General features: G+C 38.2%; 2 protein-coding genes across 2 annotated transcripts; one reads left to right on the top strand and one right to left on the bottom strand.

The window, feature by feature from the left end:
• The first annotated feature begins 6,911 nt into the window (after nt 1-6,911).
• LOC107161096 (olfactory receptor 51I2-like) lies at nt 6,912-7,856 on the top strand. Its single transcript, XM_015507604.1, has one exon. The coding sequence runs from the start codon at nt 6,912-6,914 to the stop codon at nt 7,854-7,856; it is 945 nt and encodes a 314-aa protein (XP_015363090.1).
• Nucleotides 7,857-16,074: 8,218 nt separating this feature from the next.
• On the bottom strand, nt 16,075-17,133 carry LOC107161085 (olfactory receptor 51I2). The gene has a single exon (XM_015507595.1). It carries the CDS (start codon nt 17,059-17,061, stop codon nt 16,123-16,125), a length of 939 nt encoding a protein of 312 aa, XP_015363081.1. The 5' UTR covers nt 17,062-17,133; the 3' UTR covers nt 16,075-16,122.
• Nucleotides 17,134-23,583: the final 6,450 nt, after the last annotated feature.

Genomic DNA, 23,583 nt, shown 5'->3' with positions numbered 1-23,583 from the left:
GCATCTTCATTATAACGTGTCTAGGTGTGGATCTCTTATGATTTTGCATGTTCGGCGTCCTGTGGGCTTCTAGTATTTGGGATTCTGTCTCATTCTTCAAGTCTGGGAAGTTTTCTTGTATTATTTCGTTGAACAGATTGCTCATTCCTTTGGTTTGGTCCTCTATACGTTCCTGTATCCCAATGACTCTTACGTTTGGTCTCTTTATGTTATCCCATATTTCTTGGATGTTCTGCTCATGGTTTCTTAACAGTCTCGCTGAGCTGTCTATGTTTTCTTCAAGTTGAAATACTTTATCTTCATTGTCTGATGGTCTATCTTCTAAGTGTTCTACTCTGTTGGTAGTATTCTCATTTGAGTTTTTAAGTTGGTTTATTGCTTCCTGCATTTCTAGGATTTCTGTTTGTTTTTTTATAACCTCTATCTCCCTGTATAGTTGATCCTTTGCTTCTTGGATTTGTTTATATAATTCATTGTTGAAGTGATCTTTCATTGTCTGTTTTTGCTGTCTAATGTCTTCCTTGAGACTCCAGATCATCTGAAGCATGTAAATCCTGAATTCTTTATCTGACATTCCATCTGCTGCAGCTACTACCTCTTCTAAAGTTGAGTTGACCTGCATTGCTTATGGTCCTTTATTTCCTTGTCTTTTCATACTGCTTGCGTTTCTTTCTTCTTGATGAAACTGTTGTGTTATTGAATTTTCCCCCTATATATTTATATTGCTCTTGTATAGTTGCAAAGTCTCCCTTGCAGGGGCCGGCGGCGGCTGTGCGCCTCCTCCAATTGGGGTGATGTGCCTATCACGCCGGTGGGCTGCTGGGCCCCTTCTCCAGGTCGCGTGGTCTGCCTACCTTGCGGGAAACGGCTGGGCCCCTCCTCCAATTGGGGTGATCTTTCAACTAGGCCGGCGGGCCACTGGGCCCCTTCTCTGGGATGCGCAGTCTGCCTACCTTGATGGCGGCAGCTGGGCCCTTCCTCCAATTGGGGTGACGTGTCTATGACGCCGGCGGGCCACTGGGCCTGTTCTGCCTGTCTGTCTCAGGTCTGCCTAGCTTGCAGGCACGGGCAGCGGCTCTGCTCTGCCCCTCCTCCAATTGGGGTGATGTGTCTGGCTGGCCGCTGGGCCTGTTCTGCCTGCCGGTCGGTCGCAGGTCTGCCTACCTTGCAGCGAGGGCGGCGCCTCTGCTCTGCCCCTCCTCCAATTGGGGTGACCTGTCTACCATGCCAGCGGGCCGCTGGGCCTCTAGATAACATATTAAATGTGTCTAGAAATTCTGGCAGAAGAGACTAAATTTTTGATGAACTTAGATAAAATGATATATAGATGTCATTTTTTGGTTTTAATTACTGAATTAAATTATAGGTAGAAACTGATAAAATGTTAAACAGATGAAGAATTACTTGTAATTAGCAGTTGATTGTACCACAGATTCCTCGAAAGTTTCAAGCAGTGGGCAGAGTTTAAAATTATATGACTTGTTCATTTTGGTTCTTATTGTATAGTAAGGTTGAGTAAATTTTAGCGCCCATTATCACTTAAATAAGACTATCTCAGTCTTTCAAATTAAAATTATACCTGAGTGAAGTTGTTTGTAAATAAAAGATATATGTGTACAATTATCTCTTCCTCTCCTGGAATGGTTTTATTTTCTTGTTTATTTTTTATAGCAACTGGAAATTATTTACTATATTTTCTTTGAGTCTAGGACAAACAATTGATCAGTATGTAAATAAGTGATTTGAACCATGTTTGATTTACAAGTGTAACTACAACTTATCAGAAAGCATCACCTCTACTGTGTGTTAATTAAAGCCCAGGTGAGCCACAGTCATGTGCTTTGTGTAGAGATGGAAGAAGCAGCACCGTTCATCCTTCCTCTTGGTTGAACACTTGACTGTCCCAGTGAGGAAGGGAAGCACAATGGAAATACACCTGAACTGTTTTATTGCACTAATTTTTTCATATCTGACATTGTGTTATTTAATATTTTGAATAATATTTTAAAAAATAAATACAAGATATAATTTAAAAAAATGCATGGACACTATAACCCATGTTTAGGGCAACACAATTAACAATAGCCAAACAATGGAACCAGCCTAGGTGTCCGTCACTGGATGAATGGATAAAGAAAATATGGCATATATATACTATGGAAATTTACTCAGCCATAAAGAAAAATAAAATTATGGTATTTTCAGGAAAATAGATGGAATTAGAGACCATCATGTTAAGTGAAATAAGTCAAACTCAGAAGGTTAAGGGTCCTGTATTTTCTCTCATATGTGGAAGCTTGAGTGGAAAAAGGAAAACAAAGGTGGGGATGGATCACCTAAAAATCAAAGGGAGATCAGTAGGTATAAGGGACCAAGGAGTGGGGGCTAAGGAGGGAGGGGGGAAACATTGGGGAGTGATATAGCCAAATTATATTGTTATATTTTGTACATTATGAATACATAACCACAAATCCTATCAATATGTGCAACTAGGAATCACTGATAAAAATGTGGAAAAAGAAAGAATTCATGGATATTACTATTGGGGAACAATAGTTACAACTTAGAAAGATAAGACACCATGTTTACTATTTGTAATATCTGAGAAAATTCATATCTAACATAAACAATAGGGACAGAGTATCTTGCTAGTGCAATGGGATTGGATTAACTAAGATATTTTATACTAGACATTTAAAAAGACCTTGGACTGGAAACTGGTTTCATTAAAGCAAAAAATCAAGTAAGGTTCCAAGTGTGGATCATTTTGCAAGATGGTACCATGAGGCTAATACCTACCCAGATGAAATGACAGAAGAAAGAGAGAGAGAACATGGAGGAAGGTTTCTAAGGTGCTGGAAACATCATTTGTGAGGGCTTCCAGGTCGCACTGGACCTTGCACATTCAATGACCTGAAGATGGTCATTATGGTTGAAATAGATAAGAGGGAAAGGATTGTACAAGAATTTGGAAAGAAGGCAGGGGTCATGTCACAGCATCCTATAGGTGACATCAGAATTTGGACATTATCATACTGGAAATGGAAAAAGTGTAACTAAATTTGATTTAATATGTATGTAAGGTGTGGAAAATGGATAAGAGGGCTAAGTCAAGTGGAGAAATGAGTCAAGATGGTGTTTTCATAACCCAAAATTGAAATGTTGATGTGATGATCTAGAGAGGAACCATGTGACTTAAAAAATGAGGACTTAGATATCTAAACATATCAAACAATTTTCTTTTTTAAAATTTATTTTATTTTTTAAATTCACGACACTTGAATGCATTATAATTCTTATTACACATATACAGCACAATTTTTCATATCTTTGTATATAAAGTATGTTCATGCCAATTCATGTCTTTATACATGTACATTATTTTGCATTACAATTCTTATTGTAAATATATACCATAATTTTCATATCTCTGTTTATATATAAAGTAGGTTAACACCCAATTTGTGTCTTCATACATACACTTTGGATAATGATGTCCCTCATATTCCACCATCCTTGCTAATCCCCTGCCTCCTCCTTTTGCCTCCCTTCCCTCTCCCCTATCTAGAATTCATCTACAATTTTATTAATGGTGCTCACTTAGCAAAGGATCTAGTTTTGGATCTAGGTCTGACCATATGGTAACGAATTGTTGTAGTGTGTATAGTCTGAGGATTTTCTCCTGGTGCAAGATGATCAGTGCTGAAACCAGTATATTCTAAGCAAAGCAACATGGCCACCCCATATGCTGACTCTAGAAAGAAAATGTCAGTGTGGTTATGTGATTTTATTTTCTCGAAATCTACTTGAGTTGTGACATGGTGAATGGAAAGAGCCCTAATGTAGGAATCAGTGATAAGCCATGGGTAAGAAAGTCAAATTAGTTCTCTGGTTGATTTACTAAATAAATTCTTTCTGGGCCTCAGCTCTAGGAAAAGAGGAGTTGAATAATTTTAATCACTAAGTTTGACTCTTAATTTATTTGAAACTTCTAATGGGGAGAAATGACAGGACACAGAAAAGTCATTTCCTCAAGATTTTTCATTCTCCCTATAGCTCCAGCTATCTCTTTAAATCCCTGAGCTTATCAGACCCAGGGGACTCTTAAGAGGACTTTATAGTACTGAGAACAGGAAGCTGATGAGGCAGGCATTAGGGCTACTTCTCTCCCCAGATCCATCACATCTACCCTGAGGAGGTAAGGAGGTACTTCAGCTCTTTCATCATGGACATCCTCATGCACATCATTCAAATCATAAATCATCAGAAGTGTAAAAATTTCATGTGAGTAGGCTGTCTGTGATTTTACAGATTTTTTCATGCATCTCACTTCTATCTTTATATTCATACTCCATATTCATTGTTACCTGAAACCCCACTGTCCTAGTCTAACACTACACCTTTGCCTTGTGGGACCCAAGATGCGTAGATCTGGCTCATTTATGAGCTTAGAGGCATGTGTGCCTGCAATACCACTGTGCAGGGTTTATTCTGCAGCTTTACACTGTGGGTCCTTCCTGGGATGCATAGAAGTGGCTTAGAAGTACATCTAAGCTTTTGCTCGGCATAGTGTATAAGTATGATTAACTTATACTTCAATGGTCTCATGAATAGTAGATAAAAAACTAATTCAAAAGAAGAGAGCCTTTGATGGGAAAACTGAAAGTAGGAAGATAGTTTGGAGACTGCACCAGGAAATCTCAGCCCCTAAAATTTCTGCTTCTTTGCTATTTTCTCAGTTGCATTTATTCAGTATTACTCATTTGTTGGACTAAGGACCTAAATATGCACTTTAAATGTTTCACTGTGTACTACTTTTTCTATTTTATAAGTGTGAAAATAAGCAGCGAGGTGGTTAATTAAATTCACAGCTGGGACGTGGCAAAGGTGAGATAAAACTTGGTTTTTAGATATTAGGGGAGTTATTTTATTAATCTGAAAACTATTATACTAGAAATAGGTTTACATAGCAATCAGCAATAGATAATAATGCCTTCCTCTTAAAAAGTTTATTTGATAAATATGTTTAAAAATTAAAACTGGAATTGGTCATCCCAGAATTCTACTTCAGGGTTGTCTATACCATTATCCTTAGCTACACCTTGAGGATAAAATGAGAAGAAATACAGACAATTGTGGGAGCTTTGAACTTATTAAGAGAGAAAGATACTATACAGACAACCAAATACATTTCACTCTAATTTTAAAGTATGATCAAAGCAGTATATAAAATATATATATGTAAGCATATATAACAAGGAATGCAAGAATGAGAAGCAATAAATGATTAGTATAGTTTGCAAATAACAAGTTTTTGAAAATGCTAATGCTCTTGCTATTTGCCATGACACTGATTTGCATTCTTATTTGAATATTTACTTCAAAAAGAGAGAAGCCAATGAAAGATTTTCAGCAGGAAAGTAACATAATTTTATTATTACTTGTAAAAATTTAATTTGTTTGTTTTGTGTAGAATGGATTCAAGAGAGGCTTGGCCTTAAGCTAGGTGGTCAGTAAGAAAGGCTGTGCCAATATCCTGTTTTGAAGATGCAGAGAGATGAGTGTACATTGGAAGTGAGATGGAGACAAGAAGCTAGGTGTAAGTATGTATTAGAAAAGTGAATGATAGATTAATTATATCTCTGCATAGGAGAGGGCGAGAGAGGTCAATGAGACTTTATATGCTTCATGAGGTGCAGTATGTGGATTGATGGATAAGGAATTAAATGAGATGACAAATATTGAAGAGGGTCAAGTATGACAACATAAAGTAAAACTTTCCCTATTTTTTGTTGGAGATACCAATGAGTTTTCACAATTGTTTAGACAGTGATGAATAAAATTCAAAGCTAGAAGAAATGCCTGGAATAGAGACATATATTTGGGATTATTGATATACAAATGAATACTAAGGAGTACATTATGAGTTAAAAATAACTTTGGGAATGTTACTTGTGAAAGAGAGAATAGAAATGGGTGATTACCAGAAGGATAAGAGAGAGTAATGAGTTTGTTACTGTTGTTGTTTCCTAAGATTATAGCTCTTGAGATTGATTTTCAGTGAACACAGAGTTAGGGGGGAATGGAACATATTTTAATATTGATAGCAGTATTGAAAAGCCTATTTTTTTTAGCATTGGTTACCTATTGGAATTGACTGGAGGATGAAAAAGACAACCAGAACAACAACCTGATTCCTCAGTTCTCTCTACAGAGTGTCATTTAATTGGTATGAGTGTGGTAGGGACATAGAGTTTTTAAAAAGCTACTCAAGTAAATCTAACATACATTACGATTTGAGAATCTATGATCTAAAGAGAGAAAGAATGTGTGAACACATGGGACAGAAACACCAGGAGCAATCAGCAGTGGAGGGGTGAGTGATAGATTCCCAGTGGATGAGTGGGAGGCTCAAGCTACAAAAAGAAGATGAGGACCTGGAGTGATGCTGGTGTGCAGGAAGGAGAGGAGAGGTGGCTGAGAGGATGTAAGAAAGAGCAGGCGTCATTAGGTGCAGAGTTTTAAGACACACTGTACCTCATTTATTGAAGAATTTGATAGTTAGGAACCAGTGGAAAGAAAAAGGAAAATGATTCTCCATCACTAGGGAAAAAATAGATCCTCTGTAAAGAACACAGATACAGAGAGAATGGGGGATAATGACCCAAAAGGAGACTAGGATGTCTTTGGAGAACAAGTTGGAGCCCATGGCATATCTGGGGGTACTGCGGACAGTAGAGGGTCTGAAGTACAATCTGCTCTTTTCCAACTTTCCCTCGATCTTTGATATTGGAATTGAGTCATTGTCACTTATTTCCCAAGATACAAACTACTTATGATCTTCACTTTTTGCACTGTCTGTCCTCACTTCCTTATGTTTGTATTTCCCTCAAGGGCATTCAGAAACTATGATGAGAAGTTTGGGGACTAACCTCTCAAGTGCCACCAGCTTCACACTCATGGGCTTCCCAGAGTTGGGAAGCCTGGAGCACTGGCTGGCAACCCTCCTGCTGCTGCTTTATGCTGTCTCCATCCTAGGCAACACCCTGATTCTCTTCATCATCAAGGAGGAGCAGAGCTTGCACCAGCCAATGTACTACTTCCTGTCCCTTCTGTCTGTCACTGACTTGGGGGTGTCCTTTTCTACACTGCCCACTGTCCTGGCTTCTATGTGTTTTCATGCTCTAGAGACTGCTCTTGATGCCTGCCTGGCCCAAATGTTTTTCATCCAAATTTTATCTTGGACAGAATCTGGGATCCTGTTGGCCATGAGTTTTGACCGCTATGTGGCCATCTGTAACCCTTTGCGCTATTCTTCAGTGCTCACTGATGCCCGTGTAGCCTACATAGGCATATCCATTATCATCCTCAGCTTTTGCATGCTGCTTCCACCTCCTCTCCTCCTGAAGAGGCTGCCCTTCTGCAGGGCCAATGTCCTGATCCACCCCTTCTGCTTGCATCCTGACATGATCCGCCTGCCCTGTGGAGATACCACCATCAACAGCATGTATGGTGTCTTTGTCGTCATTGCTGCCTTTGGTATAGATTCAGTGCTCATCCTCCTCTCCTATGTGCTCATTTTGCACTCTGTGCTGGCCATTGCCTCCAAGGAAGAGAGGCTCAAGACACTTAACACATGTGTAGCACATATCTGTGCTGTGCTCATCTTCTATATACCCATGCTTTGTGTGTCAATGGTTCATCGATTTGGGAAGCATGCCCCTGAGTATGTGCCCAAGTTCATGTCCTTGATCTATCTTTTTGTTCCTCCAATGCTGAACCCAATTATCTATTCTATCAAGACTAAGGAGATTTGCAAGAGGCTACACAAGATGCTTTTTGGACCCAAGCTCTGATCAGGAAGAAATGTTCTGGAAAATCATACATGTTAAGGATTCTTGCTATTGTTTATGCTTGGGTGTATCAGGTTAGTCCTTTGGAGTCTTTCAATCTCCTTCTAGACATGGAGTGACAGTTGGGTTTCTGGCATTAGTTTTCTGCTATAGCCCGTAACTCAAAACATCAGGCTGCCCTACTTTACTTTAAATTTCAGAGTTGCACCAAATACCTTTTCAACATGAAAGAGTTTTTTAATAGATCTTATGCTTTCTAGTGAATCTCAAAAAATAATGGTACATATCTATTATAATATATATATATATATATATATATATATATATATATATATATATTTGAATATGCTATCATGAATGTCTTATTTGTATAAAGCATCTATAAAAAACATTAAATAACAGGAAGACAGAACAGTAGAGTAGCGGACAGGGAAGAACAGGAGGGAGGAGGTAAGAAAAAAGGAAGTACTGGGGACTTAATTGAATCTTATTATATTTCATGTAGATGAGAATATGTCAAAATGAACCCCACTATTATGTTTATTTATAATGCACTAAAATACTTTAAAAATAGTGTCATACATATATACCATGTTTATTTATAATTGGGGATTATGTGACTTGAGATTATAGGTATTACTCAAGAATTGTTAAAAGAATAATAGTTTTGAATATATGTAAATTTTAAAATTAAAGGCACAATAATGACTTTTTAAACCAAATTTACATTTTTGAAATATGAGTACTCCTATGTGCTGTAGGATGGAACACATTCTTGTCACATTTACATAAATGTAATCCACATGAATCCTTGTATTTAGAAGTTTTGAATAAGGAAAAATATTTTACAAAAGAGACATAAGCTGTCATCTCTCAGGTACGAGCAGAGGGACGATTCAGTTTTCTCTGGGGAGTTAAATAGCACACTAAATGGAAAGCAACAGATGTTGGTGATCAGTGGAGGACAAGTCCCTGAGGTGGCAATGCAGCTTGGTTCCACAGTCGGCTGCAGCATGGGCTCCTGTCCTAGGTTGAGCAGCCCAGCTCAGAGATTTCAGCATATTCTGGTTCAGAGAGGGAGCATCTGAAGGATGTCAGGAAATTCACAGAGAATAGCAGCCATGGAAAGGGAAGAACCCTCTGCAATTCATACCAAGGAAACGGTCCAGACCACACAGCCTGGTGAACCCTTGGAAGAAGTGAGCACAGTGACGTGGGATTTTCACTGGACAGTGGACAGACCAAGGCAAAACTCAACCCCTGAGGGATAATTGAAAAAAGTAGAATTGGGGTAAAAGGTTAATTTTTCATAGATATTGCTTTACCTTTTTTTTTCCTCTCTCATAAGAACATCAAATAAGTTTTGAAAAAAATCTATATGGACCACATAATAAAAACAAGAACTAAAATGAAGTATGCACTTAAATTTTCAATAGATATCTCTTGAATTCCATATTAGGCAACCAAGACAGAAAAATCACACAAAATTAGAACTTACAGATGACATCTTTAACATAACCCAGTAATAGGAAATCCAAGGGACACTGTTCCCATTTGGAGAGGACTAAATCCCAACAGAATGTTTGGTATATGGCTCTGAGACTGATCCGTGAGAATGGAACACATCTTAAAGTCTCTAAGAACTCACAGATAGGAGAGGATCTAGAAGTGTGGTCATGGTCCTAAGCCCTGGAGAATCTCAGAAATATCCAGCAAATGAACCCTTCTAATAGGATAGAGCTTCAGCCTGAAGGAAACCACATACACAAATAAGTGTATAGTCAAGGGACAAAGAAGGCTCTGATGATGTAGGGGAAAGAGCTTAGAAGAAGCAGATAGAGGAACTTCTACCACAACCCAACACAGTTCTCAAGCTGAGGGCACAACTTGGAAGCAAAGTCTGTAGTGTTCAAGGCTGGAAACGGGAGGGAAGAACACCTCTCAGAGCAGACTCAGCTCTGACATACAGAGGTGGCCTCAGAGATGGGTGCTACTCAGAGGCAGGTGCTGTTTGCACAACTACAGAGGTAAAGTAACAGCAAAGTCACTGAGAGAACTATTCTGCCATCCCCTCCCCCTCCAGGCCATCCTCCCAGTGATCCTGGAATATCTTCATGATTTATATATTAGGATTAAAAATGGAAAGAAATGAATCAATACACAGTTATGAGCAAAAATGGAAGAAGAATATCAAGGACAGATGAATCACATCCCTCAAAGTCATGGTGACAACGGGTATCTCCTTTCTTATTTAAAAAAAAAAATGATGGGCTGAGGTCATAGTTCAGTTGGTAGAGTGCTTGCCCCACATGCACAAGGCCCTAGGTTCAATTTTCAGCACTACCCCCCCCACCCAAATTGGCTCTTTATATTCTACCATTTCAAGATCTGTATCTGAAATTAGAACCATATTGCTGAGTCCAGTATTTTTTAGGCTTCTGAAAAATTTCAACTCTGTCTCAACTACATAATTGAGAAGTCAGGGCACAGGGATGGGAAGGTAAGGACTTGTGTAACATCGAAAGATATTTCTACCATATATAAAAACGTATACATATTTTGTTTTGTTGCAGCCTTATAAATATGTACAAAATCCCTATTTTAAAGACTTGTTAAATAAATGTTTTTCTTTCTGAGATAAATTAAATTTGTTCAATTTGGTAAAATAATACTTTCCATAGTGTATTAACTTCCTTTGGGTAAAAGAGGAATATACTTTACCACCAAAATTCCACCACTTCCCCAATAAAAGCCTCCACACTGTTTAGCTGGAGTGTATCAAGGGCAGTGACCACTACCTCCGCTAGAAGGAATGAAGACTGAGAAGCACCTCAGGGCGAATTCCCTGATCAACATTGCCAGCAGTAAATGATGTAACAGCAAGGATGTCTCATATCCAGCTCTGCTTTTTGAATTTTTGTAATGGAGAACTGTTTGTCATCTAAGTCTGCCATTACCAGTTCTTTGGGTGAGTGACATATGTCTCTAAAGAGTTATAGGAACTCTTAGCTGGGAATTGTATTTTACATTTGAAGAGTGTTGGAGACTTGTGTGAATTTCAATGAAATACCAAATATTCAGGTGTTGTCAGTAGACATCAGAATTACATATGTACCAATCAGATTAATGAACTGAATTAAATAATTACACAATGGATAATTTATTTCTTTAGTTTTTTTATATGCATTTGATGAACTAACCTTCCTAAAAAGAAAAAAAAAAAAAGACTGTATGTTATAAATATGAGCCAAAACAAATCTTTTCTACTTTTAGTAAGACAAAACCATGAAACAAAATTTTGGTTTCTGATATTCATGTCCATTTGGTGGTTGTTTAATATTCTTCCTCTGAAGAGGGTCATTCCCGGGCAGTGACTCTTCTCTGTTGGTGTTCAGGAAGATGATGATTCACAAGGTAACTGCTGACTTCATGAACTATTTTTTTTTTTTTTGAAGAAACATGAAAGCATTTAGGAGCAGATCCTCTGTTAAGCTTTCTGGAGGTCATGGGTTGCATGCTCTATATACAAGCAGCAACCACAGATCCCTTATCTGAGAAAGAAGTAAAAAAACTTAGGACTCTGAGTCCTTTGGGTACATAGTAAATGTGTCCAAGTGACAATGATAATGAGGTAGTGGATATTCTCCTTATGAGGACTGCCCTTGCTGTACATAACCTCACTGAGAAGATAAACTCTCTGTGGCTGGCTTTTAATTACTGCTTTGTAAAACCATGGCTGAGTGGAGATCACTTCTTACCTAACTGAACTGTAGGCTGGAGTAGCAAAGTCACCTTTTCTTAGCCAAGCTGATCAGACCTGGAAATTAGTTCATTGGAGTGGCACAAGACCTCTTTGAGGTATTCAGAAGATGAGCCTGATGGGCCTGGACATTAATCTCTTCTTTCAATAACTACTTTTTGAAGATGGTCCCACTTCCTAGGTCCACACTAATTAACTGGCTAAATCCTAAGCAAATGGATTTGTATTTTTTCATTTTTTATTATATTCTACTTAGTTAGCCCTTCTGTAAATCTTACCTATGGGACACATGTATTAAATGTCTTATTCTACCCTAAATTCTTCCACCTTGTTTGTCTTCTCTATCTCTTCTTCAATTCACCAGAGGCCATGCTGAAGGATGATCCTTGACTCATTACAGGGACATGCTTTTACCACTCAGATACTATCTTTTTTTTCCATAAACCTCAAGCTAGTCCCCTCACAAGCTTAGCTAAAGTGTTCAGTATTTCATTTTCTTAAGTTAAAGGTAAACTTAAGGGACCTCCAAAAATATAAGAATTTTCTTTTGCCTATTTTTTTTCTGGGCCCAAATTAGATAATTTGTTATTTTAATAGGGAAGAATGTTGAGGTTTTAAAAAAGCATGTTAAATAAAAAGAAGTGGAAGAGTTCCTATTCAAGGTAAAAACCAGGGCTTAGCTTAGATCTGTTTAGGATTACAGCTGCAGGAGCAGTCCTAGGTGTTTCTTTTGCCTTGTAGGAAAATGAAAACCTTAAAAGGTGTCTTTTCTCATAGACCCTAAAAACCAGTAGTGCTTCAACAGATGATGGGAAAAGGAGGAGATAAATCAAGTGGAAAGGTGTGGGAAGCCATTCTCCCACGTGATTTGAGTTACCTCCCTGGCTGGGTGAGAGGCGCCCTAGACAACTGTGTCAGAGCCTTCCCTACCCTGTCCCAGGTGCGAGGGCTTGTCCATGTGGGGGTCTGCCTGGCCACTGACACGAAGACCAATCACTGACCCTGACCTTGGAATGCTGCCCCCCTCGACCTTCATTGGATGGGATTTTCCCTTGAATTTTTTGTTCCCCAATAAAAGCTCACTCCCTGGCGTGCTCTAGGTCTCTCGCTAGCCTCTTGTGTAAACCTCGCCACCGCATTAGGTGGCTGGAGGCAGGAGCTAGGAGAAGCCGTCTCTGGAGCTGGGCATTAAAGGTAACGAGAATATGTCTCTTTAATTTTAAAACTCACTAGTTAATTTCTATGCTTCGAACCTCTTTTATGAAGCTCGCCTGCTGGTGAGGCAGAGAAATCATATGCTATTTTTGGAGGCATGTGTGTTCCTCCTTCTTGTCTTTTCTCCTGTTTTACCATCTGGTTTTAAGGTCAGGCTTATGTTAAAAAAGAATGTCTCTCCTGATGCCCATGGTGCAGCAGCCAATGGGTGTTTGTCCTAATTTTGTATTTTAGCCCCCTGAAGCCTTGCCCTTCACATTGTGTATTCATTTAAAACCTAAATCTCATGTCCATTAAAATAATTAAGTTTTGTTGTTGCAATAGGAACTTCTTATATAAATCAGAAAGGTTATTATTTAAGTTGAATGAATACCATATATTACTCAAAACCAATAAATATATTAATTATTTTCCATTTGAAATCATGCTGACTTTTTTATTATTAAAAAATTTAATAGATGTAATTTTTTTTGTGTGTAGTCTTAGGTTTACAGAAAACTTGCAAAGAAACTACCCCTCACACAATAGTTTTCTGTATTGTTATCATTTTATATTAATGTGGTACATGTGTTAAAATAGATGAACTAATATTAATATCTTATTATTCTCCATAATCCAGAGTTTACATTAGGTGCATTAGTTAGTTTTGTGTTATTGCAATGAAATACCTGAGATGACTAACTTATAAAGAGAAGTTTTGTTTAAGCCCACAGTTTTGGAGGTTTAAAGTCCATATGGCATAGTGCATGCTGAGCAAATGCTGCCTTTGATTGCATCACCACATGACATGGATAACAATGGCAGGAGTGCATTCTGGGAGCAAATAAGTGATTTTATATATCTATATCTATATCTATATATATCTATATATCTATATCTATCTATCTATATATATATATATATATATATATATATATATATATCTGAAGCATANCTATCTATATATATATATATATATATATATATATATATATATATCTGAAGCAGAATGAGAGTACTGTTTTATTATTTATTTATTTATTTATTTTTTGGATTGAACCCTAGGGCATTCTTAGCTACATCTCCAACCCTTTTTATTTTTTATTTTGAGGCAGGTGTCACTAAGTTGTGGAGGCTGACCTCAAACTTGCAATCCTTCTGCCTTAATCTCTGAGTTTCTGGGATTACAGGCATGCACCACCACACCTGGGCCACAATCCATTTTGAATGCATTGTCCCCAGTGATCTAAGGACCTCCCATGACTTCCCACCCTCTGGCTCCCACCCTCTAGTAGGGAATGAATCCAGGTTTTGGGCATGCTAGGCAAGCACTACTACTGAGCCTCATTTCCAGCCTTATGTCCCACTTCTTAAAGATCCACAGCATCTTCTAATACTGCCATCCTAGGGACCAAGCCTTTAACATGTGGTCCTTTCGAGAACAATACCCATAACCAAACCATAACCCTAGGATTTACTCTTTGAATTCACTCTAATTCTACAGGATTGACAAACATATAAGGTCATTATCTACCATTACAGTATCAGACAGAATAGTTTCATTGCTCTAAACATGCCTTGCATTCATTTATTCATCCCTCCATTCCTTCCCTGAACTCCTGGAAATCACTGATCTTTTTATTGTTTCTATACTTTTATCTTTTCCAGAATGTCATATAGTTGGAATCGTATGGTGTATTAGTCACTTGGGCTGCCTTAACAAGATACCACCAGTAGGCTGGTTCAAATATATATATATATATATTTCACTCACAGCTTTGGAAGCTAGAACTCCAATAAGATTAAGATGACACTCGGTTTGTTTCTGGTGAGGCCTTTGTTCCTGGCTCATAGATGGCCCCTTTCTTTCCAAGTTAATATGGCTTTTCTTTGTGCATATGTATGAAGAAAAAGAGATACCTCTGGTGGCTAATTGTTTTCTATCATTCCTCTAAAAATATCTTATTTTGTGGGCCAGGGCACATATATTATGAGTCCCTTATTGTAGTTATGGGCATTTTTGAAAATGTGGCTCCCAAATATTTACATTATTTCCATTCAGAAACAGCTTCCTTCCTCTACTCCTGCCACTTCTCCTTAACATTTTCTCAGCAGACCTTTGCCCAGAAAAAAAAATCCAGTGTAACTGTATGCTTTTTTGCTATGAGATCTCCAGGCCAGTTTTCCTGGAAAGTTAGGTTGCACTATCTAGAGCATTTCCTTTTTATTTTATTTATATATATTTTTTTGGTCTTGAAGTAAGCCTAAACAGTCTGAGATCACTAAAATTAGCCAGTCAAAGAAAGAGTCTAAAAGAATCATTTTCCAACACCTAAAACCATAAGTGCTCTAATTTGCTTTTTCCTTGTCTTTTTGGAGCTGAAAATCCTAGACACAGATAACTTCTGCCATCTCTTAATGTGTCACTGTGTGGAAAAAAGTTATAATACCATGAAGAGCAGAGAAAGAGAAATTAGGCATATGACATGAAGCTTCCTTCCCTGCCAAAAGAACTAACTCAGATATTGCAGATAATGAACATTTTTTTTGAAGGGATTGAGTGGTATGCCGAGAAATGATTTAAAGCGAGTTTAAAGATTCTTTTAAATGTCAATCACTATCACTTTTCCTGGGTCACCTTTGTTTGTGCATTTTGTGGTAAGTTCTGACAGTGCATCAGATTTCATTCTGTAAAGTTGAAGCAACTCATGAATGTTTGAGAATGGCAGTGGTGGGGAAAACGTAAAATGCAAGACCACAGTGGTCATTTTCAGTGATGCCGATTAGAGAAGCAATATTTGTGTGGTTGCTGTCATGCTAATATGGAAAATAAACTCATATTGAATCTCATCTCATATATAATCTATCGGCAAGCATGAACAATTAACTCAATTCTCTGTGTTTCATGTGATAATTGCTGATATTAACTGAACTAATCCACATAAATAATTTGGAATAGAACCAGTCACACTGACTGGTTTCAATACTAGTGAAACTAAGTATTGTGTTAAAACTCTGTGTAGAAGATAATTCCTAGCTTAGGTTAATCTTCCTCTATCTTTGTTGAATCATCAATATTTTCCAATTTATTCCTTTCTGTGAATGCTACTGGTGTTTCCTGAATGTTCTTTTCATTTGGAACTCCTTATTTTGTGTTACAAGTTTGTGTCTCCATTTCTTGTCTTACAACTTTTCCTCCAGTAGAGGTATCTATCTTGTAACTGATGAAGATGATGATAAATATAACAATGAGGACTCCTCTGATGAGAAGCCAGCCCATAATAAACATCAGATCCTAAAGCAGGATGTCAAAAATTACACTTTCATGCGGTGAAACATGCGGGCAACGGCTCGACGGATCTCCTTTGTCTTGGCGCTATAAATGAGAGGATTGAGCACAGGAGGCACAAAGAGGTAGATGTTGGACATCAGGACATGTATGTAGCGTGGGACATGTTTCCCAAAGCGATGCACTGTGGAAACTCCGATCATTGGCACATAAAATGAAAGTACAGCCAGGATATGCGACACACATGTGTTGAGAGCTTTGAGGCGTTCCTCACGGGAAGCAATGCCCATAACAGAATGCAAAATGAGCACATAGGACAGGAAGATAAAAAGCAGATCCATGCCAAAGGTGGATACCAGAACAAAGAGTCCATAGATGCTGTTGATTGTGATATCAGCACAAGCCAGCTTCATCATATCTGGATGTAGGCAGTAGGAGTGGGAAAGAACATTTGATCTGCAGATAGGCAGCCTCTTGATAAGAAAGGGAAGGGGGAAGAGGGTGACAAAGCTCCGAGCAGTTACAGCTAAACCCATTCCAGCAATGACTTCATTGGTGAGCACAGTGGCATAGCGCAAGGGATCACAAATGGCTACATAGCGGTCAAAGCTCATGGCCAGTAGAATACCTGACTCCATCATGGAGAAGGAGTGAATGAGAAACATCTGGATTAGGCAGGCATCAAAAGCAATGTCGCGGGCATCAAGACAGAACGTTCTGAACACAGTGGGCAGTGTGGCCAGGGACATAGCCACATCACTGAAGGACAACATGGACAGGAAGAAGTACATGGGTGCATGAAGGCTGGGCTCCATTCGAACAGCTTGTAGGATCACTGTGTTTCCCCCAAGGGCCACAGCATACATCACACAGAGGGGCCCTGCCAGCCAAGGATGAGAACTCTCCAGACCAGGGATACCAGTCAGGAGGAAAGAAGTAGGGTGAGTGACATTGAACAACCCCATGACAGGAAGAACCCAGGGTACTTCTCAGGGTCAGATCCGAGTTGGAGAATTCTAAAAGTTGTACTTACTGAAGGACAAAAAATTGGGAAGTAAGAGGGACAACTGATGGAAACCGATGCACTCACGAACTCACTGGTTCAGAGATGATGCTGGCCAACTTCTTCATATTTTATGATCACTGGACTATAGGCTAGGCTAATGCTTCTCTCTGTTCCATGGAAGAAGAAAGACATTACCCAATACCTCAAAAATATCCACTTATTATGAGGAAAATGTTTCCTTCACATTATTATAAGCAACATTCAGTAGAAGAGGGTTAATAAGAATTCACACATAATTATTATAGAAGGAAATCAGGAATTGGAGTGATCAGTAGCTATTGGAAGTGCTTAAATATCTCTTTAAAAGCACTGTTTAATTCAGATGTATCACTAATTAAGGAAAGAATTCCCCAGAGCTAGTGTAAATCATGAGTGTGGAGAAGGGATAGTGGGGTGTGGAAGGAATTGACTATCTCTGAATATGGCATAATTGCTGCAAAAAAGCAAAATAAAAATAATAAAAGTATATTTGTGCAAAGACTGTTCCTATTTTTGGAAAATTGTGAATCCTAAGTATTCTATAGGTATACTAACATTCACTTTATAGGAAGGTATTGTGCCACATGCAAACTTTCATACCTTTATGCAGTCATATGTACTTTCAAAATACCTATTATTCACAAGGACACACACACGCCTTCACAATAGTCTTACACTGGATGCCATTAATTTGCTAATGAAATACTCTTTCTCCTACAATTTCACTCTCATGTACAGATGTATTCACACACTTCTTGACCTTCACATTCTTTAATGGGCACAGATCTTGTCCTGATAATACTCTCCGCCCACACTGACATACAAGCAGTATTTGTATACGCAAACACACTCAAGTGTGTACATAGACTTGTGTACTCACACTGCATTTCTACCCACATGCTTGCAGGATGCCCATGGTATTCATCCAGTCACTACCATAGGAACTTTTTTAACCCTTATGTATTTGTCAAAAGCTTTTTTTATCCTTTCACTCATATTATTTAATTCCTACAGCCATTCTCTGTGGTACTAACTATATATTGTTCATTCTTCTATCATGCAGATGTTTCTCAAATGCTGTCATGTTCACTGCCTGCTGTGGATGAGCACAGTGAAGGCTGAGGGCTCTCAGGGAATCCTCCTGTGGGGAAACTCCAGCAATATATACCACTCTCTTCCCTTCTCCTTCCTCCCCAACCCCGGACAAAGCAAGATCAGACTATGTTTTAAAAAATCCCTTCTGATAGGGGTGATGGAGGAGGGGAACTTGGGAGCCTTAGGGAGCTGCAGTGACAAAGAGATGCTGTAACTGTGTGTAGAACAACACAGGGAGCATTTCTGGGCTTTCCAGCACAGTGCCGAACTCATGTGCTCTGTGGTTCCCAGCAAGTCAGAGGCCACTGCTCTGTGTTTACAATGATTACAACTCTTCTGTTCTTAGAGCTCAGTCTCTGGACACCTGTGGTCCTCAGAACTGTGATTCTTTAGGATTCAGGACTTGCCAACCTGACTTGTCTTTTGTTTCTCCCACCTGACTACAATCTCATTCTTTCTAATGAGGTACACAGAAGATAACAAAGAAGAGAACTGAGATAAAATGAAGAAAACATGAGGATAAGAACAAAGAAAGCAGACTCAAAGAAGAACTCTGTTCATCATAAGGCCAAAATCATTTTGAGTCTGGAGACCTAAGTTTTAGAAACTTTTGAAAGAAAGATGCCTGACAATCCCAGGATCACACTCCTTCCTGTACTCTTACCGCTGATATTGTGGGTTGTCTGGGTGGCTATGATAAAGAAAAAGAGAAAGAGAAAGTAAATGTGCTGGGCATGCTATGTGCCAGGTACTCTGCAGAAAACTGCACAAAAATTTACCATTTAATAATTGACAGATGTAGAAACTAACGCTCAGTGTAATTAGCCTGCCTTACAAACTGTAATGAGTAAGTGATAAAAGCAAAATTTACATAAAGATCTGTAGGACTTTCTACTCTCTCATCCAGGTTTGTGAGGCATTATTAAGATATTAGAAAAGAAAAAATAAAGGAAAATAGAGGTGTGCATGTTGGAAATTTCTCAGGTACCTTTCCAGAAGGAGGATGCCCTGGGGTGTGGCTTAAAACAAATAGAAGAGAAGAAAATGGTGCCAAAAATATACTACTGATAGCCTGTACTCCATTTCTTTTGCTCCTGGAACCCAGAACTTCTAAGTAATTGTTTTGATTTTTTTAGGACATTCTCTAAGAACTTTTCTGGCACTGATACTCTTTATGTTATTTTGCTTTTTAATTTCCTGTCAAACAAGAAGTATCTAGAAGGGTTTGATAGGGTAAAGCAAGAAGGTAGAGATGGAATATAGAAAGACTTGTCTAAAAATTCATAGCTTCCAATCATTATTAAAGATAGCAAAAAACTAGAAACAGCTATTTGTGGCCCATCTGAGGTTACTACTACTATTCTTTTAATCTCTGGAACTTTTTATTCATAAGGCAAGTGCAAAGCTAGACCATGTGTGTGTGTGTGCTGTTAGTTTGAGCCATGGATGCCTTATGAATCCATGAATCTTTACAGAGACCTGCTTCCCTCCCTGAATTTTCAGTAATATTAATGAATTATAGAAACTGACTTTTGAAGCTAGGAGTCACAGAGAATTCGATGATGGCAAGTGAGTTGTCTAGAGAAGCACAGGAAACTTCCTAGGGTAGCACAATCAGTTAGTGGCAATATCAGGACAAGAACTCCAAGTCCAGGGATCTTTCTATCTGCTCTGCTGACTCTACTAAGCTGCTGCTGTCACCAGGCTCTCCCACTTCTCCTCTGCCTACCTCTATCCAGTTTAACCCTTTCTTGAAGCAGGCTTTAGGAGACTCACCCCTTCAGGGTTTCAGAACTCACCAGAAGACAGACAGATGAGAGGCACTCTCCCTCAGAACAACATGTCCTTCAATCTGCTAAAGTGAATTCATGCCTGCCACTTTTATATCTATTGCTAAGCCCCAGGGAGAGAACAGTGATGCTTACTTTGTTTTGGAAAATTATTCAGTGGGGTTTTAGTCTCCTGAGGTCTTTAATGGCTGCCAGGAATGAACCATATACTCTTTTAGCTGAAAATCAACTCAGCACTTTCCAGAATAATTCTTCAGCTAACACAATTATCTGGACATAGTTGGGCAGGTGTTGTGAGAGAGGAGGTCATCACCTTCTAAGAGATCCCAGGTTTATGCAACAAGTAAACCCAAGAAATAAAGTATAATCAGAAAGTAACTGTTTTTACTCTTATTGTCTCTTTAAATGTATTAATTTAAAAGGGCTAATTACTTCTTAATCCCAGATTTAAACTCAATTCCTTGCATTTTCTGGTCACATTCACATAATAAAATAGCCTCTGGAGAAAAATTAGAATGCCTAGTCTTATGTAATAGTCAAATTTTGCATTATGGCTTTTCCTTTTCTCCCAGCTCTCACAGTGCCATGCCACTTTCTCTAGGAGGCAACCCGTGCAGGATATGGACAGCCTTTCTCTGTCACACAAATGCTCTACCCAAAGGCAACAATTGCTTCTCACGCAATCCTGCTTTGAATACAGAAGAGCAGTTTTTTTCAATTTTATATTTTATTCATTTAGATTTAACATGTACTGGTTTTGCATCTCTTTTAGTGACTGTTGAATTCATATACATGAGTCATAATCTAACACAGGAAAATCAAACAAACAGGGTTCAACAGTCCAGTCAGAACATGAAAACTACATCAGTTCCTTCAATTGGAAAAAAAGTGTAAAGAAAAAAGTAACCAGTTTTAGAGAGCTCACAAGACAAAAAGGGAATCCAAAAGTGTCATTGAAGATAGAAGCTTCGAGAAGTAGCTTTTAACCCTAGAATTGGAAGCAAAAATAGAGGCTTGGAATTATTAAATCATATAACCTTGGAAGAGGAGTTCTATAAACCTGAAACTCTTTTTTTTTTGTACTAGAGATTGAATGCTTAACAACAGAGCCACATTAGCAACCCTTTTTTGTATTTTTTAAAAATTGATAGACAGGGTCTCATTAAGTTGCTTAGAGCCTTGATAAGTTGTCGAGGCTGGTTTCGAACTCACAATTTTCCTGCCTCATCTCCCGAGCAGCTGGGATTACAAGTGTGTACCACCATGCCTGGCTTGAAACTTTTACTTTTGAGCAATGCACAATGTTTTGGAGGTTCTAGGGTCTCATGACTTTAGAAGAGAGATTACCTATGATTGAGACTTACTTCTGTGAGACGAGAATTTGAGAGAGGATTCTCTGGCTTGTTCTGGGGTTCTGGGAATGTTGAGAAGGTGTAAAATGGAATCAATTCATGCAGCTGGAATTAACCACTTGTGATTGAATGAAGAAATATATCTGGGGTAACATAACAACCAAAAGTACACAGGAGAGTATAGGACACTTCTTTGGCCCAGCTTCTGTCCCCTATTTACAGATCTTGGGATCTGGTTGATAAAGAAGAAATGCAATTTGAAGTGCTTCAGTCCCAATGTCACTAATAAAGGCATAGAAGATGGTATTTAAACCACGAGACAATGACACAATATCTAGTACAATAAACCAGAATGAATTTAGCCCTGAAAATTGTTTATACAGATTTAAAAAGAACAGAGAAACTGAGCAGCAGATGGCCATACAGCCTAGAGACGTGCAACAGCCAGAAGCTCTTCTGACCTTTCCAAGGTGGGCTTACTGCAGCTGCAGTCAAGGGAGCCCAGCCAGGGGAAGCTGGGAGAGGTGTGACCATGCTAGAGACCACTGTCCAAGATGAGCCCAAGAACTGAGAGGCACATCCTGCATCTATCAGTGCTTCCTCCTGCTGAATCCACCTGGAAGGCATCTGGTACAGGAGATTGGAATATTCATCAAGTAATGATGGGAACCCTGTGATATGGAGAAGAAACTCAGAAGGGCAAGGAGCAGATTTGAGGATAAACAGACCTAACCTTGGGAGAACAGAAGCACAATTTGTTCATCTCGCTCTTACTGTTTCATTGATATAAGATAAATGCTTTCCTCTTCATAGTCTGCACCATACCAAGCATCAACTCATGGCAGGCCAGTAATGGTGAGAGAAATCTGACTTGTCAAGGTCTGAGCAGTAGAGATTCTGTTGTATAAAATGATCTTCTCTCTTAAATCCAGGCATCTAATTTCTCTGGGAGCTGCTTTTGGATGGATAGGCCATCAAAGCCTACTTATATCTCTAAAATTTTACTCACTTGTGTAGAATTGATGGTTCTTTATTCATAACACTGTTTCTTTTTTTAATTTTATTTTATTGGTTCATCTTAGTTATACATGACAGTAGAATCCATTTTGATAAGATTATACAAGCATAAGATAAATCTTGTTCTACTTCGGACCCCATTCTTGTGGACAGAAATGATGGTGGGGTTCACTTAGGTATTTTCGTATGTGTACATAAAAAATTATGTTAGATTTATTCTATTGTCTTTCCTATTCCTATTTTCCTCCCTTACTTTCATTTCCCTTTTTCTAATCTACTGAACTTTTCTCTCCTTTCCCCTTTTATTGTGGTTTAGCTCCCATATATCAGTGAAAACATTTGACCTTTGGTTTTTTGGGATTGGCTTATTTCACTAAGCATGATATTCTCCAGATCCATTCATTTACTAGCAAATGTCATGAGGTCATTCTTATTTATGGCTGAGTAATATTCCATTGATAACACTTTATTTCTGCAATAAAACAGTTACTGCACTCTGTGCTGAGAGAACTTTGTGAGAGAACCCAATGTCTCTGGAATAAGACTTGAATGTGGCAGGGGGAACCTCAGCAATTGGTGAATGTAAATAATTGGTCTTGGACAGAAAAAGCTGAAACTGAGAAATTTGATTCTTTTATTTAATCATATAAAAGGATATCAGTATGCCACGTACACAAAATTTAGCCTGTAGCATATTATAACATGGTAGATATTAATTAAATATGCTCAGGTTTGGTTTAACATGGGAAAGGAGATGCCCTGTATTAAATTGAATGCTTTCATTGCTATTTAAAATGTGGTCTATACTTTCAGAATAATACTATATGTCTTTCATCATAAATTTTTAACCTATATTATATCATTAATCTTTTTATTATGAAAGCTTTATATCTATTATTCATCCCCTAACCTTTTATAAATCATCTTATTTTTTCTCATTATTGTAAAATAAGTTGTGACATCAATACAACTTCCTTGACAGTGTTTATATAATTAATTGGAGTTCAATAGTTTCTGGAACTTTTTAGATTTTTTAAACACCTAATACACAAATATTATATGTACACAATATAAATTTTGACACAGGCATCAATTTATTGTAGACTATGTTTATGACATATTTGTAGGTAAGGTATGGAAGCATATCTGAATTGCTGTGTAAATCAATTTTTCAATACTTTGCAAGAA

This window comes from Marmota marmota, unplaced genomic scaffold (assembly GCF_001458135.2).
Source record: "Marmota marmota marmota unplaced genomic scaffold, marMar, whole genome shotgun sequence".
Taxonomy (NCBI): domain Eukaryota; kingdom Metazoa; phylum Chordata; class Mammalia; order Rodentia; family Sciuridae; genus Marmota; species Marmota marmota.
Note: the sequence above shows the minus strand (reverse complement) of the source record. Positions and strands in the feature narration are given on the sequence as shown.

Coding starts and splice junctions, on each gene's coding strand:
- LOC107161096 (XM_015507604.1), top strand. CDS start 6,912: ATGAGAAGTTTGGGGACTAACCTCTCAAGTGCCACCAGCTTCACACTC.
- LOC107161085 (XM_015507595.1), bottom strand. CDS start 17,061: ATGGGGTTGTTCAATGTCACTCACCCTACTTCTTTCCTCCTGACTGGT.